Source organism: Heptranchias perlo, chromosome 8 (genome assembly GCF_035084215.1).
Source record: "Heptranchias perlo isolate sHepPer1 chromosome 8, sHepPer1.hap1, whole genome shotgun sequence".
Lineage (NCBI taxonomy): Eukaryota > Metazoa > Chordata > Chondrichthyes > Hexanchiformes > Hexanchidae > Heptranchias > Heptranchias perlo.
In genome coordinates, this window is record NC_090332.1 from 52,770,291 (window position 1) to 52,787,268 (window position 16,978).

The 16,978-nt window shown below is 39.6% G+C and overlaps 1 protein-coding gene across 11 annotated transcripts in view; it reads left to right on the top strand.

The window, feature by feature from the left end:
• LOC137324615 (AT-rich interactive domain-containing protein 1B-like) overlaps nucleotides 1-16,978 on the top strand; it is a 648,069-nt gene that overhangs the window by 537,832 nt on the left and 93,259 nt on the right. For 8 of the 11 annotated variants that reach the window (XM_067989102.1, XM_067989104.1, XM_067989111.1 and 5 more), the window contains 3 exons: nucleotides 6,897-7,009; nucleotides 7,573-7,731; nucleotides 11,905-12,111. In XM_067989102.1, coding sequence (XP_067845203.1) covers nucleotides 6,897-7,009; nucleotides 7,573-7,731; nucleotides 11,905-12,111 — 479 coding nt within the window. The remainder of the gene's footprint in view (nucleotides 1-6,896; nucleotides 7,010-7,572; nucleotides 7,732-11,904; nucleotides 12,112-16,978) is intronic. The other 3 variants (XM_067989107.1, XM_067989113.1, XM_067989112.1) reach the window with 1 other exon arrangement.

The window sequence follows — 16,978 nt, forward strand, 5'->3', positions numbered from 1 at the left end:
TCTTGCTGTTGTATGTTATTGGTAAACTTAAATGTCACTAACTCTGTTAGCGGAGAAGGAATGCGGGGATGCATTGCTTTAAATCTGATTCTGCTGCTATGAATGAACAGTTATGAGACAGGTATTGCTGCAGTGGATTATCTTGCTCAGCAGTTGTCTCAGTTTGACCCAGAGAGTGAGGTAAGCAAACGGCCGTGCAGTCTGTGGGGAGAGAAGGAAGCACGTCGAGATGACAAAGTGCTAAAATTACCACTTGCTAGTATCATACAGGAAATGCTGTGTAGCAGGCAGCAAGCTGCAGATCACTTCAGCACTTGCTTGTTAGTTCCGTTAAGCTTAACTGAAAATAGCCCTGACAAGCACGTAAGGTTTGACAGTGACTTGTAGCTCATGTGACAGCATAGACTTGGATTAAATAATACAAAATGAAAAGCAAAATACTGCGGATGCTGAAAATCTGAAATAAAAACAGAAAATGCTGGAGAAGCTCAGCAAGTGAGGTAGCATTTGTGGGGAAAGAAACAGAGTTAACGTTTCAGGCCGAAGACTGTTCATCTGATGAAAGGTCTTTGGCCTGAAATGTTAACTCTGTTTCTTTCTCCACAGATGCTGTCTTGACTTGCTGAGCTTCTCCAGCATTTTCTGTTTTTATATCTGGCTTATGTAATGACTGGTTCATATTTTACAAAGAAAGCCCAAGTAGTTTAGCATGTTGTTTAGAGATACATTAGCTTCTATGGGCTCTGGCTCTGTTGGAAATTTCATTAATATTGAATCTGTTCAGGATTCTCCTTACAACAGTTTTTTCATAAGATTCAAGTTATTTAATAGAATTTTTCTACGATTTTCGCACTGGACCTTTTTGTTCATGTTCACAGGTAATTAAACAGTTGTAAAGTTTTGTGGTTTGATAGTTTGAAGCCCTGCCAGAAGAAAAGGATACAACTCTGCTCAAATGAGGAAAGAGGAAAAATCTGAAGCAAAAACATAAAAGCATCTATGTAGTTACACTTGTAAATGATTTGATTATGTTTGAATTTTTCATGAAGCAGTGCATTGGGTTAAATAAACTATTACCAGTGTCATTTCACAACTTGAGCAATACACCTAGGTGATCCAGAGTAAGAGTAATGGATTTTATGCTAGTTATCATGATGTAGAAAGCTGTCTTTATTTTCAAACTGCAGGATCCCATTGTTTTAAAGCAAAGTGATGCTTTACCCTGTTGGTTCATCGTTATTACAATAAAGGCTTGGGAAAGACTGTACCTGAGCCAACCATAAAATTCTAATGTACCATTCGCATTTACTCTCATTATAGAGAAACACTGAACCAAACAAGAAATTTCCTGGCATATTAGTTATGCACTTTTCAGGATTCAGCTGTATTTCATGCTAATCGTTTATCTGTAAAAGGACATAATTTTCTTGCAGTAACTTATTTACCGACAGTTTCGCTTCTTAATCATCCACAGTAGACAGAGATCATGGGTGGATTGATTTTGCATGTGTGAAATTGACCTGCATTTGTCACATAGTTCATTGAAAAATGGTCGCTTTACATTATTGTTTACATTATTTTACTTTAACCCCTCCCTCCCACCATCATTCCTCCTTCCAGTTTGCCTTTATGCATTCTCTATCAGTCAGAAAGGTGGGATAGGCTGCACTAGGCTGATAACTTCACCATGTTTGCAGTAAATTTTGCACCATCTTTGGTCAGTAGCGAAGTGAGAGAATTTTGGCTTTCACCAGCAACATTCCCTGCACACCTGCCCAACCCCCACCAAAAAAAAGAAGAGTGGAACTCCTGGCTTCTATTGTCCATGTACCCAAGCAAACTATCAGCTACTGAAATTTACCCAACCAAAGAGAACAGGACCTGAGCAATCATCAGTTCTGGCTGTAGAACCGATGACCTTCCAGTTGAGAGTCAGGCTCAGCTAATTGAGTCTTTTTTTCAGGCTGAACAGCATAGTTTAGCTACAGGTTTGTGAAAACTGGTTGTCTAATCCTATTCTTTATTCATTTGCTTATTCTTCCTTGCTTTACTGAACCTGAGATTAACCTATGCTGCCCTGAAGGATGTTTGAACTTTGGAGTTTACTCTTGAGGGCAGCGTGTAATGCTGACAGGGTTGCTTACATTTCTGCACACAAGGTTACCAGGGTCAGTGGTTTTTCTGTAAGAGAATAGAAGTTTATGGTTACACATACACGTTTTCTTTTCAGTGATATGTGTAAAAAGTCACAAAAATTTACCAAGAGAACTGTTCATTCAGATCTTAGTTTTTACCAACACAATTAAGGAATTATTTTTGTACAGTGAATTTCACAAACTTCATTGTGGATTGCAATTTGCATAGCTGTTTAGAGGGAGGGGGAGGGGAAAGTGCATAGCAGAATTTCACCAGTCCCAGCAGATGCTGTAGGAAGAGAAGATATTTCGTGGTACAAAATGAATCTCAGTTATAGTGACTCAGTTTTGAGTAAGATGGTGTCCATTAATTATGAATTTGAATTAAGAGGTTTAAATTATGGAGTAATTTTCATTGGAACCTGCTGGTGTTACACAGATGTGCATACATCTGATCTGGTCATTCAAAATACTGCTGAGATTGCTGTAACACAACACAAACATTGTATTTTTTAATGGATCTATGCGTCAGACTTTTCATCCAGTTATTTTTATATTCGAATTTTCTCTCCTGAAGGTATGGACTCTTGCTGGAGACAGTTGCAAAATCTAGTGCCTTGCCCACCTGGCCATTCTTCATGCTTGAGCAATGTCAATGATTGTTGACTATGTTCAACAGTGGAGAACATCGCAGTCAACTCTGAACCTGCTTTCTGCTAATGGCCCACAAAATCTTTCAGAGGCCACTGGATAACCATCATGAGCAGAATCCCCAGCTGATTTTTTTTCACTGCCTAGCCAAGGGGCTGCCCTAGTTAATCTTGGCACAAGTTAGGAATCAAACTTTTGACTGCCTGGTTTGTGTGGCTTATGACTACACCAGATGATGCTTATCCACGAGGCCCTCATGCAAGCAGTTTATGTCTAGTCTGATTTAGTTAATTCAGGCGGTAGGCGTATTATTGCCTACCGCCTGAATTAACTAAATCAGACTAGACACAATCCCAAGTCAGGTAAAAGAAGAAGGTTGTGAGCGAGGTTGGCATCCCCCACCATGTGAAAGCAAATCAAATGCTAGTAAAGTGGAGATACTGGATTAAAGAGAGAATCTAAATCACCTCAGGTACCTTCAGCACAAGATTGGAATGTTGCTATGAATGGCACTAAGCATGTATTTAATCAAGGAGTTGTGCAGTTTCTGTGACGGTTTATTTGTCGGGCAGACTCCTGTTGAGAACAGGTTCAGTTTGCCAATGAGAGACCTTGCCTGTGGAAACCCTAAATCAGGAATTACACTCATCGGTACTGTTACTAATTGATGATGGGTCTGATAACTTGGGCATGTGCTACTATTGAACCACATGCTTTTTAATGGAGAAACCAATAAAGTAAAAACTAAAAACCACAGTAAAGCCTATTTGAAAGTTAGCAGTTAAACCTCTTTGATAACCCTGTTTTTTTTGCCATTGCAGCGTTTACATCAGAAATTTTTTTAAAAGCTTGCTTCGGAGATGAATAGATTGCTTACATCAAAATGGGTAAAGTCTGTACGAGGAACAAAATTGCTCTTTTCTAACTTGTAGTTAAAGGCATATTCTAGGAAAGGCTCGTTATATGTCCTGTAATCTGCAGTTTATACTTGTATGTCCATTAGATTTCAATTTGTCAGCAGTTTTGTCCCACGTATCCTAATTGTTGCTGCCATTAGTGTTATCCCCATCATAATTTTCAAAACATGAGGATAATGTGGGATGATATACTACTTGGCATCGAGTCCCAGCTCCTCCAACAAAATGGCCACGGCTTCTTCAAAATCTTGGTTATAAGTATTGCCTTTGTGGGGATAAAGTACTGAAACAGATTGAACGAACAAATTTTAATGCAATGGCACAACTCCAGTTAAAACCAAAACTTTTGTTTTGTGTGTGAGACAATTTCAACTCGTATGAATTAATTGGCACAGCCCTAGTTTAGTTTGTGCAGCAGTTTCTTTAGGATCCCACTATATCTTGGGGTTTCATGTAATTTGTTTGATTCCCTATATTCCCAAAGGTAACAGACATGTCTTCTACAATGCAGCTGAGTAAGCTGCTCCATCCTAGCATGATGTGCTCACATTAGATGATGAACAAACACAGCATTCTGCCAAAATCTGAAAGGAAGAGAAAATAAAACTGATGAAAAATCCATTCACACCTGTGTATGAACATGTTCTACAAAATAATTAATTTTAATTACATCAGCCAGAGAGCAAGGTGCTAGTGAATAAGCTGGCAAGCTGTGTGGCATCAGTTTACTAATACAGAAAACATCCCTGCAGGTTCAAGGTACAGTCTCTGTTAAAACCACACTGACACTTACCTGTGTTCTCTGCGGTGCACATTGTGTGTATGTGTGAGTTGCTTTGAACTAGATATAAAATACTTTTTGCACAACCTCTTTAAGGCAGTGTCCTCATTAAACCTTTAGCGTTCCTTTTATCTAAGTTACTTAAAAACACACAGACTTTTTAACTTGCAGCTGAAATATTTGTCATGTCGAAGCCAAAGTTGTTACAATATATACATGTCTGATATGTGCAGCCATCTCCTTCAACAGTTTATTTGCCTTCTCCCTCCCAGGCGGCTCCTTATCACTACAATTCAGTCCCAATCAACAAGGGGATTGTTGCTGGTCTAACTGTTTGCAGTTGTATGAATGTGTATTTTTTAAAAATATAACATACGGCGCCCGAGCTAAAAGACCTCTCCTCACTGCCATCTACACAGTACACTGAACCACAGTGCCACCTCTAGACTAATTTATGCATAGTCACCTAACCCTACTCTTTCTCTAAACATTTTAATATTTTTATTTTTTAAAGCAAGATTATTCTGCCTAACAGTAGAATGACATGCAAAATCTGATACAAAAGCTTTAAAAAGATAAATAAATTCAAAGAAACTTGATCTGCCCAAACAATTTACTCTATATCTTGTCTAGGTCTTCATAGTGCTGACTATGGATTGCATCAGTGATGACATTAAGCATCCCTATGACTTTAAATTTTAAAAATCTGAATTCTTCCACACACATTCATCCAGATGAATGGCTTTGCCTGGCCTGACTTGTCTAACTGCTACTGATAGTGCCAGTCATTCAGTGACAAACTAGCACAGTGAATCTGCAAGTTGTAATTTTTCCCTCCCAAGCATTGGCTTGGCTCAGTTGGTAGTATTCTCACCTCTGAGAAGGTTGTGGGTTAGTTCCACTACAATTTAAGGACATAATCTAGGCTAGCATTGCAGTACCGAGGAAGTGCTACATTGTCAGAAGTGCCACTTTCTGATAAAACATTAAATATCTGCCTGCTCAGGTAGCTGTAAAAGATCACATGGCACTATACAAAGAAGAGCAGGCGGTTCTCCGTGTCCTGGTCAACATCCTTCCTTTAATCAAAACCACCAAAAACAAATTATCTGGTCATTCATTCATTTGTTGTTTGTGGAATCTTGATATGTGATAATTGGTTACTGCGTTTGCCAACCAAACAACAGACTGCATTTTAAAAGTAATCCTTTGGTTGTAAAGTGCTTTGGGATGTCCTGAAGACAAGGTGCTTTTATAAATGCAAGTTAATTCTGTCTTTTCTCCTATATGGACTGCCGCCCATATAATGAGAGGCACCATCTTGCACAAGGGTGCCTAGTTAAATTTTGGTAGGGACCACTGAGCTAAAGGGGAGACTAAGAGAAAGTTTATAACTATTTGTGTAGTATAACAACATGTTATCATCTGTTAATGGGTTCTTTGAAATCACGGCAATGCATTAGTCCAGAGGTGAAAGTAGATATTTCAGAGCAATTTGTTACATATCCTGCCACCTGAGGTTCTATAAATTAAACTGAATGTACAAGTATAATAGAAATTATGCCATTAACCAAGTTTGTATGTACCAGACTAGATTGACATCTTGTGGCATGACACTGTTTTTAAAAACTGATAATAGTCCAGGTCTGCTATTTATGCACCATGACCCTAAAATCCAATCACTTTAACTACAGTCCACTTAAACAAACTACTGGATCAGGATAGTATTTGGAATGAAAACGTTTGGTCACTGGACACTGTAAGAACATAAATCATAGTTTACTTAATCCATATTACTCCCAGACAAGATGGTTCAAATTTTTTAAAAATTCACTAACCTGAAGTCTACATACAGTTGCAGGTGGAGTGATAGCATCAGTATGGTCATACATGTAGGCTGAGTGTAAACAATTGGTGAGCATTTTTACTTACAGGAACATTTTAATTTGTTAACATTTCAAAATTTTCAGTTTTACTGTCATTCAGGGACTCAATAATTTTGTAAGTGCAGTTGATTTTTTTTCCCATTAAATTGTGAGGGTAGCCTACATGTTTAAATTGAGTGTAAAACACGAACATGGTTTAGAAAAACTGGTTCAAATCTACAACTGGCATGAACTGTATATTGTGTACATGAATTTTGAAAATCACTGACTAGATTGGAATGGGATTTTCAAGAGGTGAGGTGAAGCATGTGCAAGGAACAATCAGCCTACCCTGACAACCTTGTTCCTTTTTAAAGTATTTTTCCACCCTTTTATACGCTCAATCCTAAAAGGTTTGTACTAGTATATTTGAAGTCAAACTATGTGTATATGTCCCAATCTGTTAGTTTCCAGCATTAAGCTTGAATGAGATTTGCATATACTTTTTAGGACTAATTTTAGTTGCCAAAATTGTTTTTGTGAATAGCTTCAATGGGTCTTGGAGCAGACATGATGACACAGGGCGATTCCAAACTGCAAGTACCTCCGAAAATGGACATCAAAGAAGAAGGACCCCCTCCAACTGAGAGCAAGCCTAAGGTATTTCTCCAGCACGGATGGTGTTGGCTCAGCTGAGCAAGTCTGCTATGTTAGATCATTTGGTTTTCAGTCTCTGTTTTCTACTTTCTGCATGTCATCTCCATTTGTGTGTACTATCACTCTATCCTTTGTGGATCTGAAAGTTACTGGTTCTACAGGCTCTTAAAACAGTGCTAAATTTGGCTTTAAGGTGGTAGAGAGACTCTTGCCTGGTTTTAAAAATTGCAGCCGTTTTCTCTGCCTCCAGTTATGGCTTCCTGTGCAGCAGCAGCAAAGGCATACTTAATTTTTGCTTTCCCGGCTTTTTAATAAAATTGAGTAAATGGCTTCCTTCATGGGGAAAACTCCTGTGCTAAGCATCTCGTATAAGCTTGAAATTAAGCATGGTGGCTCAGCGAAGCATTCAGCAGTTTTCCAAATTTATACCGATTATAAATGTTATGTGATTGTTTTTTCCGTTAGTTAAAGTTGGACAAAATGTAAATTTAGTTGATGTAACTTTTTTTTCTTCTTTTGAATGAACCTTGCCCTGCCTTTGTTGTATTTTTGTCCCTCTACCACAGGATAGCTACAGCTCTCAGGGTATTTCTCAGCCCCCTACCCCAGGCAACCTTACAGTCCCTTCCCCCATATCCCCAAGCTCTACTAGCATCTCCTCATTGCATGGAGATGAAAGTGATAGCATTAGCAGCCCAGGCTGGCCAAAGACTCCGTCAAGCCCTGTAAGTGGCTCTGTTTTATTAACCTGTATGTTTTGTAATGTTTGTGTGTCATGTTGAATCATTTAAAACAAAAAAATGTGTTTGAAATCCCCTCATAACCTTCTAATTGTGGTAACAGCCGAATAGCGATTGGCTTTCATGATCAGAGTGTTGCTGTGAAAATATTCCTTCCCAGGAGACAGTGGCAGCCAGTCATGACATTAACCATTAAGCACCACTTGGAGAAAGCACTGAGGGCACAGAATGTACTCTTTATTTGGCTATACGGCTCTTTATTCTTTTATCCAAGTCATTTATAAATATAGTGAAAAGCTGAGGCCCCAGTACAGAACCCAGGGGGACACCACTCGCCACATCCTCCCAATTTGAGTACATACCCATTATCCCTACTCTCTGTCTCCTACTTCCTAACCAATTCCTTATCCAAATTAATAGGTTGCCTCCAACTCCATACGCTCTCATTTTTGTTAACAGTCTCTTGTGTGGAACCTTGTCGAATGCCTTCTGGAAGTCCATAGAAGTAACATCCATAGACGCTCCCTTATCTACCACATTCGTTACCCCCTAAAAAAATTCAGACATGACTTACCCTTTACAAATCCATGTTGGCTCTCTCTGATCAGCTCATATTTGTCCAAATGCTCAGGCACTTTGTTCTCAATAACAGATTCTACTAACTTCCCCACAACTGACGTTAGATTAGGAGACCTCTAATTTCCTAGTTTATCTCTCCTACCCTTGTTAAATAGTGGAGTGACATTTGCAGTTTTCCAATCCAAGATTGGAAAACTGCACATCCAACTAGGATGTGCTGCATCCTAGCCTTGATCAGCACCTCACCGTTTGAGAGAAGCCTGGACCTAGATAGGCTTGAGGTTTGGATTGAATGCACATTGTGTAAAGAATGGTGATTTTTAGAAAACACATACTTTGAGAAAAACAATGGTCCAATAAATATTTTTTCTGGGGCAGGCTTGGTGGAAGTACAAATGTAATATTTACTGTCAAACATTCTGAAACACAACTTTTAATGGCATCTTTATTTTAACAAAGAATTGATATAATTTTGGCATTAGTGTATGTTAAATCAATTTTGGAACTCCAGTGGCCTATTGGGTAAAGGCACTTCCTCGTCTAATACTAAATCATACAGAACAGATGGTCGTAGGTTTGATTTCAAAGTCCGTGTTGAGATAGTTGATCTCAGCTGTGGCAGCATTTTGGGCGCCACAATTAGACGTAGCCCTTGGACTAGAGGAAGGCAAAATCAGCCAGGGTATCTGCTGAACACTGTCCAGTGATGCCCACTGGAAAATGCACATCGGACAATGCGAGTTAGTCTCAGCTACAATGCTTTCCACGCTAGAATAGCCTGCTGATCCTCACCATTTAGCCTCACTTGTAGAACAGCCACTTGGATGAGGTACCACCAGTGGAACTGAATTCCTGCAGGAGTTGGTACGTTCTTGAGAGATGGGGAATAAATAATTTTGTTCAGATCTAAATCCCACAGTCCTACATTAGTAAATTTTGAAGTGTAATGAAAATATTCAGGATGAACTGAGACAATATTTATTAACGACTTAGATGAAGGCATAAAAAGTCTCATATTTAAGTTTGCAGATGACACAAAGATTGGTGGCATTGTAAGCAGTGGAGATGAAAACATAAAAGTACAAAGCGATATTGATAGATTAGGTGAATGGGCAAAACTGTGGCAAATGGAATTCAATGTAGGCAAATGTGAGGTCATCCACTTTGGATCAAAAAAGGATAGAACAGGGTACTTTCTAAATGGTAAAAAGTTAAAAACAGTGGATGTCCAAAGGACTTAGGGGTTCAGGTACATAGATCATTGAAGTGTCATGAACAGGTGCAGAAAATAATCAATAAGGCTAATGGAATGCTGGCTTTTATATCTAGAGGACTAGAGCACAAGGGGGCAGAAGTTATGCTGCAGCTATACAAAACCCTGGTTAGACCGCACCGGAGCATTGTGAGCAGTTCTGGGCACCGCACCTTCGGAAGGACATATTGGCTTTGGAGGGAGTGCAGCGTAGGTTTACTAGAAAGATACCCGGACTTCAAGGGTTAAGTTATGAGGAGAGATTACACAAATTGGGGTTGTATTCTCTCGAGTTTCGAAGGTTAAGGGGTGATCTGATCGAAGTTTATGAGATATTAAGGGGAACGGATAGGGTGGATAGAGAGAAACTATTTCCGCTGGTTGGGGATTCTAGGAGTAGGGGGCACGGTCTAAAAATTAAAGCCAGACCTTTCAAGAGTGATTAGAAAACATTTCTACACACAAAGTGTGGTAGAAGTTTGGAACTCTCTTCCGCAAACGGCAATTGATGCTAGCTCAATTGCTAAATTTAAATGTGAGATAGATAGCTTTTTGGCAACCAAAGGTATTGAGGGATATGGGCCAAAGGCAGGTATATGGAGTTAGATCACAGATCAGCCATGATCTTATCATGGGGCTCAAGGGGCTGAATGGCCTACTCCTGTTCCTATATTCCTATGTTCCTATACGCCATTAAGGGGAAAGCTCTTGAATGGGATTACAGAGGAGATTATGCTGATTAAAATATTATAACATGCTGTATTTTCAAAAAAAATGTGTTGAACTTTCAGTTTTCAAAATAGCCCTCTGTTACACTGTGTTCAGTGATGGTGATATCATCAAATATTACATAATCAGCTTCATATCCCCAACTTGAATTTTGGCTGAAAATCGTTTTTAAAAATAATTTTTTAATGATGGAACCTGTTTTGTTAAAAAAAATCAACTATAAAAAAGCATTAATGATCATTTTGGGCTCACATCTTGGATTAATAAGCATGTAGGCCTTTTCACTTTCTGCCCCTTTAATTGGTTCTGATGGGTTTCTCTGAGAGCATTCAATCTCCATTTCACTTCCTGTTCATCACTAACATTGTGAGTCTAAATGAGACAGTGGGGGTGAAATTAGTCTTTGGCGTTAGCGCAAAACGGGCGACAGTGAATCATCAGCCCTTTTTTACACCCTGCCTGATTTTCTTTTCCATTGGCTTCGCTATCACCTGTTTTCTACTACCGCTGAAGACCAATTTCACCCCCAGTGTGCGCACAAAGCAAAGCCTACTACCTCACCATAACAAAGCAAAGACATTTAGATGGTATTTTTGGTCTAGTAATTTTCAGTGCAAAAATGTAGTCCTAACTCAGTTTAATCATATTCATCCTGTAGAAATTAAAGAAGTTAGCATGATGTGTCACTCATTTATGCATTTAATTTATCCAATTATGCCTGCATTTAGATACCTCATTGTTAGACCACTGCTTTTTTGATAAGCGTTCATGCCATAAAGACATCTTGCAGCAAGGTGCCAGCCCAGATCTGTTTTTATTTGGAAGAAAATGCTACCTGCACCAAACCAAAACAGTGTGTTATGTTCATTGTTGTTAACTCACAAGTGACTCATGGAATCATAAGACTATTCAGCGATTAATAAAGGCCATTTAGCCCAACAAAGCCAATGCATTCACAGTAATGTACTTCTTTACCCTGAGGTCTAAGTTGAAAAAAACTGAAGTACAGGAAGAGTTATGTTGCCATTTCACCTAGAATAGTGATGTAATCCACGTCCAAATCATAGTTTTTATTGGATCAGATGGCCACAGTGCATGCAAAAAATGTGCACACAAAAAATTCAACATTGCCTTAATTGACCTAGCAGATCAGAACTCCAGCTGAGTGACAAAGAAAATAAGGCGGCTATTTTTCTATTGCGGTCTGAAGCTAGAAAAGCAGTTTGGGGATAGGTATGACGTGGAGTGAGACTGGTTACATTTGTAGGTATATGATGGTAAAAGTATATTGTTGGATGATGAACAGGCATAGACAGATAACTGTATGGTCAAAATTTATGCTTTGTGTCAGACATTACAAGATTTTTGTTTGGCCTGTGGCCACACACTGAGCTATACTGATATATGATTGTTATACTGATGAAATGTGAGAACTTTGAACATTAGAATGTAAACATAATAATGGACTGTTTACTTGGTGTCTGCCGGAACTAGTAGCCTTCATTCCTTACTGTTTGTTTTTTCAATGAGTAGCACAATTTTTTTATTAGAAAAAAGACTCTTCAAATTTCCTGCTCTGTTGTGTCTGCTCTTTGCAGAAATCAAACTCTTCCACAACTGGTGAGAAGATAGCCAAGCTGTACGAGCTGGGGAACGAGCAGGAACGCAAGATGTGGATAGACCGTTATCTGTCCTTCATGGAGGAGAGAGGAACGCCAGTGGCCACTTTACCTGCTGTGGGCAAGAAACCATTGGACCTTTACCGACTTTACATCTGTGTTAAGGAAATTGGTGGTTTGGCACAGGTAGGTGTTGGGAAATAGAGTTGTACCTGTGGGTGGTTCCGAATTATTTGTTGGTTAGGTTTTGGCTGATACTTGGACAATTTTGCTACTAAAGATGCTTTTTTGCATGTTGATGAAAGTTAAACTAAATGTTCTACAATTATTGCACTTTTTGTTACACCATTATTATAAAATACTGTTTTGAGGTTTTTACTAAATTTCATAAATGCATATGTGGTCTTCCCCAATAAGTTGAAATGTTTAGTCAGACTTTCAACAGATTTGTTAAGTGATTTTCTCTCATTAGTTTCTTCGGAAAACTTGTGGAGAAATGCATGTCCGTTGATTTGAACCCTAAGTAACAATGCTACAATGAAACATCGGAAGATGTTCAATTGAATCTTGCAACAGTATATGAAATGGGCCAGATTTAAACTCAGCATTAAAGGCTTGTTTTGCCAAAGTTACCTGATCGCTTGACCCCACTGCATTAGCATCAGTACATGCAGGTAGGTTTCACTGCTATTTTGTAATCTCACTGAAATAAAAACCAGCATTATGTTAACTATGGGCAGCTTTTATTCTTGCTGTGCATCTGTGCCCACCAAGAACTAGGTTTACACCAATTATTGTTTTGTAAAGTGAGTTCATTGCAGCTTTGTATTATATACTTCAGCATTATATTGAATTCTGTGGAGTTTGGGGATTTCTGAGTATATGTTAATTTGTATGTTGGTGGGGTGTTGAGCCTCACTATAAAAATATCTCTAGAATTATGGCATGGAGTTTCCGCTAGGGACACAATCGGTAAAACGCACCCAAAATGAGCTGGACACTGCGCCAGTTTTGCCAAGATGAAGTTACGCTGAAGTTTCTGCGCAAACTCATTAGCATAAGCCCGAATGTAAAATTTTCCCTGAATGAGCATAATTGAACGTAATTGATTCATGACTGGAACAGGGCTGGTGTGACTAGGAAAAAACATTTCCCTTTACAGTAAGGCTGAAGATCACAAGGTACGACACTTAACAATTGACTGCTGATCACTGCGCCCTCAGTTAACTAATTACTGCAGCAGATCAGGACATACATGTGTGGCTTCAATTGACTGCTGGTCACAGGTCTTTGATGTACCAAGGGCAGATCAATTGACTGAATTTAAAGTATTTTAAAGTAATTGCAGCAGCAGGAGAAACAGACCTGGGTCAGGCTTCAGTTGACTGCTGGTCACTGCAAGTCAGGTGATTAACGCTGGATTAATGTGACCACAGGTGCCCGAAATTCAGGGTGCAGTGTGCTGCGCACCCTCGAACAGCTTCAATTGCTGGAAATTCGCCATTCCGACCTGCCAGTTTTGTGGGCAGGGACAGATTCGGTCGAATGGACTTTTGATCCAGCGAAAAGTGGTTATAGGCGCGACCCACTTAAGTTTACAATTCCACTATCTTTAGCGCTATTTCATTCGATTCCGCCCAGATTAAGCTGATATTTGGACGCAAACCATGCGGAAACTGCAAACCTATTTGTCCATTTCCATCTTAACAATCTCCCAAATGCACAAATTAAGAATGAATTGACCAAGAAATGATGGAATATCATAATATGTTACAGCACAGAAGAAGGCCATTCAGCCCATCGTGCCTGTGCCAGCTCTTTGGTAGAGCTATCCAATCAGTCCCACTCCCCTGCTCTTTCCCCATAGCCCTGTAAAAAAAATTTCCTTCAAATATTTATCCAATTCCCTTTTGAAAGTTGTTATTCAAACTGCTTCCACCACCCTTTCAGGCAGTCCATTCCAGATGATTACAACTCTGCGTAAAAAAAAAATGCTTCCTCATGTTGCCTCTGGTTCTTCTACCAATCACCTTAAATCTGTTTCCTCTGGTTACCGACCCTTCTGCTATTGGAAAGAGTTTGTCCTTATTTACTCTATCAAAACCGTTCATGATTCTGAACACCTCTATCAAATCTCCTCTTAACTTTCTCTGCTCTAAGGAGAACAACCCCAGCTTCTCCTGTCTCTCCACATAACTGAAATCCCTCATCCCTGGTACCATTCTAGTAAATCTCTTCTGAACCCTCTCTAAATCCTTGATATCATACCTAAAGTGTGGTGCCCAGAATTGAACACAATACTCCAGTTGCGGCCTAACCAATGTTACATACAGGTTTAGCATAACTTCCTTGCTTTTGTACTTTATGCCTCTATCAGTAAAGCCCAGGTTCCCATATGCTTTTTAACAGCCTTCTCAACTTGTCATAAGAACATAAGAAATAGGAACAGGAGTAGGCCATATGGCCCCTCGATAAGATCATGGCTGATCTTATACCTCAACTCCACTTCATCGCCCTATCCCTATATCCCTTGATTTCTTAGTGTCCAAAAATCTAGCGATCTCGATCTTGAATATATTCAATAACTGAGCATCCACAGTCCTCTGGGGTAGAGAATTCCAAAGATTCACAACTGTCTGAGTGAAGACACTTTTCCTCATCTTGGTCCAAAATGTCCAACCCCTTATCCAGAGACTATACCCCCTAGTTCTAGACTCTCCAGCCTGGGGAAACAGCCTCTCAGCATCTACCCTGTCAAACCCTCTAAGAATTTTATGCATTTGTGAGATCACCTCTCATTCTTCTAAACTCCAGAGAATATAGGCCCATTCTACTCAATCTCTCCTCATAGGACAACCCTCTAATCCCAGATATCAATCTAGTGAACCTACATTGCACCCCTTCTAAGGCAAGTATATCCTTTGGTAAGGTGTATACAGCACCCCAGGTTTGGTCTCACCAGAGCCGCATATAATTGCAGCAAGACCTTCTTACTCTTATACTCCAACCCCCTTGCAATACCATTTGCCTTCCTAATTGCTTGCTGTACCTGCATGTTAACTTTCTATCATTCGTGTACAAGGACACCCAAATCCCTCTGGCTACCAACATTTCTTAGACTCTCACCTTTTAAAAAATATTCTGTTTTTTCTATTCTTCCTACCAAAGTGAATAACCGCACATTTCCCCACATTATACTCCATCTGCCACCTTCATGCCCACTCACTTAACCTGTTTATATCCTTTTGCATCCTCTTTGCATCCTCCTCACAGCTTACTTTCCCATCTAGCTTTGTATCGTCAGCAAACTTGAATACATTACACTCGGTCCCCTCATCTATGTCATTAATATAGATTGTAAACAGCTGAAGCCCAAGCACTGATCCTTGCGGCACCCCACCAGTTACAACCTGTCGAAAATGACCCATTTATTCCTACTTTCTATTTTCTGTCCGTTAACCAATCCTCAATCCATGCTAATATATTATCCCCAATCCCATGAGCCCTAAACTTGTGTAACAACCTCTTGTGTGGCACCTTATCGAATGCCTTTTGAAAATCCAGATATACTACGTCCACTTGTTCCCCCCTTATCTACCCTACTAATTACACCCTCAAAAAAATCTAATAGATTTGTTCTGCCACCTTCAAAGATTTGTGTGCATACACCCCCAGATCTCTCTGTTCCTGTATCCCCTTTAAAATTGTACAATTTAGTTTATATTGCCTCTCCCCACTCTTCCTACCAAAATGTATAACTTTACACTTCTCTGCGTTAAATTTCATCTGCCATTTCACCAATCTGTCTATGTCCTCCTGAAGTTTGTTACTATCCTCCACATTGTTTACTACATTCCTGTGTTTTGTGTCATCTGAAAACTTTGAAATTATAGCCTCTATACCCAAGTCCAGGTCATTAATAGATATCAAAAAGAGCAGCGGTCGTAATACCGACCACTGGGAACACTTGCCTCCAGTCTGAAATACAACCGTTCACCACTACTCTCTACATTCTGTCCCTTAGCCAATTTTGTATCAACACTCCTGCTGTCCCTTCAACCCCATGGGTTTCAATTTTGCTAACAAGTCCATTATGTGGTATTTTATCAAACGCCTTTTGAAAGTCCATATGCACAACATCGACCGCACTACCTTCATCAACCTTCTCCGTTACTTCAACAAAAAAACTCAACCAAGTTAGTCAAACACGATTTGCCTTCAACAAATCCGTGCTGGCTGTCATTGATTAACCTATGTTTTTCCAAGTAATAATTAATTTTGTCCCAGATTATTGTCTCTAAAAGTTTTCCCACCACCGCCGTTAGGCTGACTGGCCTATAATTGTCGAGTTCATCCCTCTCCCCTTTATTGAACAGGGGTGCAACATTTCCAACCTTACTTCCTTTAACTTCCTACTCCCATATCTAAAGAGGATTAGAAGATTGTGGCCAGAGCCTCCGCCATTTCCACACTTACTTCCCTCAGTAACCCAGGATGCATCCCATCTGGACCTGGTGACTTTTCTATTTTGAGTACTGCCAACCTTTTAAGTACCTCCTCCTCTTCTATTTTTATCCTCTCCAATATCGCGACTACCTCCTCCTTTACTGCTACATTGGCAGCATCCTCTTTAGTGAAGTATTCATTTGGTACCTCAGCCATACCCTCTGCCTACACGAGAATATCTCCTTTTTTGTCCCTAATCGGTTCCACCCTTCCTTTGACTACCTTTTTACTATTTATATGTTTATAAAAGAACTTTGGGTTCCCTTTTATGTTAGCCGCAAATCTATTCTCATACTCTCTCTTTGTCCCTCTTGTTCCCTTTTTTAGATCTCCTCTGTACTTTCTGTATCCAGCCTGGCTCTCTACTCTATTATGAACCTTACATTTGTCATAAGCCTCCTTGTTCTGTTTCATTTTGATCTCTATACCTTGAGTCATCTAGGGAGCTCAAGCTTTGGATGTTCTTCCTTTCCCCCTCGTGGGAATGTCTACTCCGTGCCTGACCTATCCCCACCTTGAAGGCTTCCCGTTGTTCAATTATTGTTTT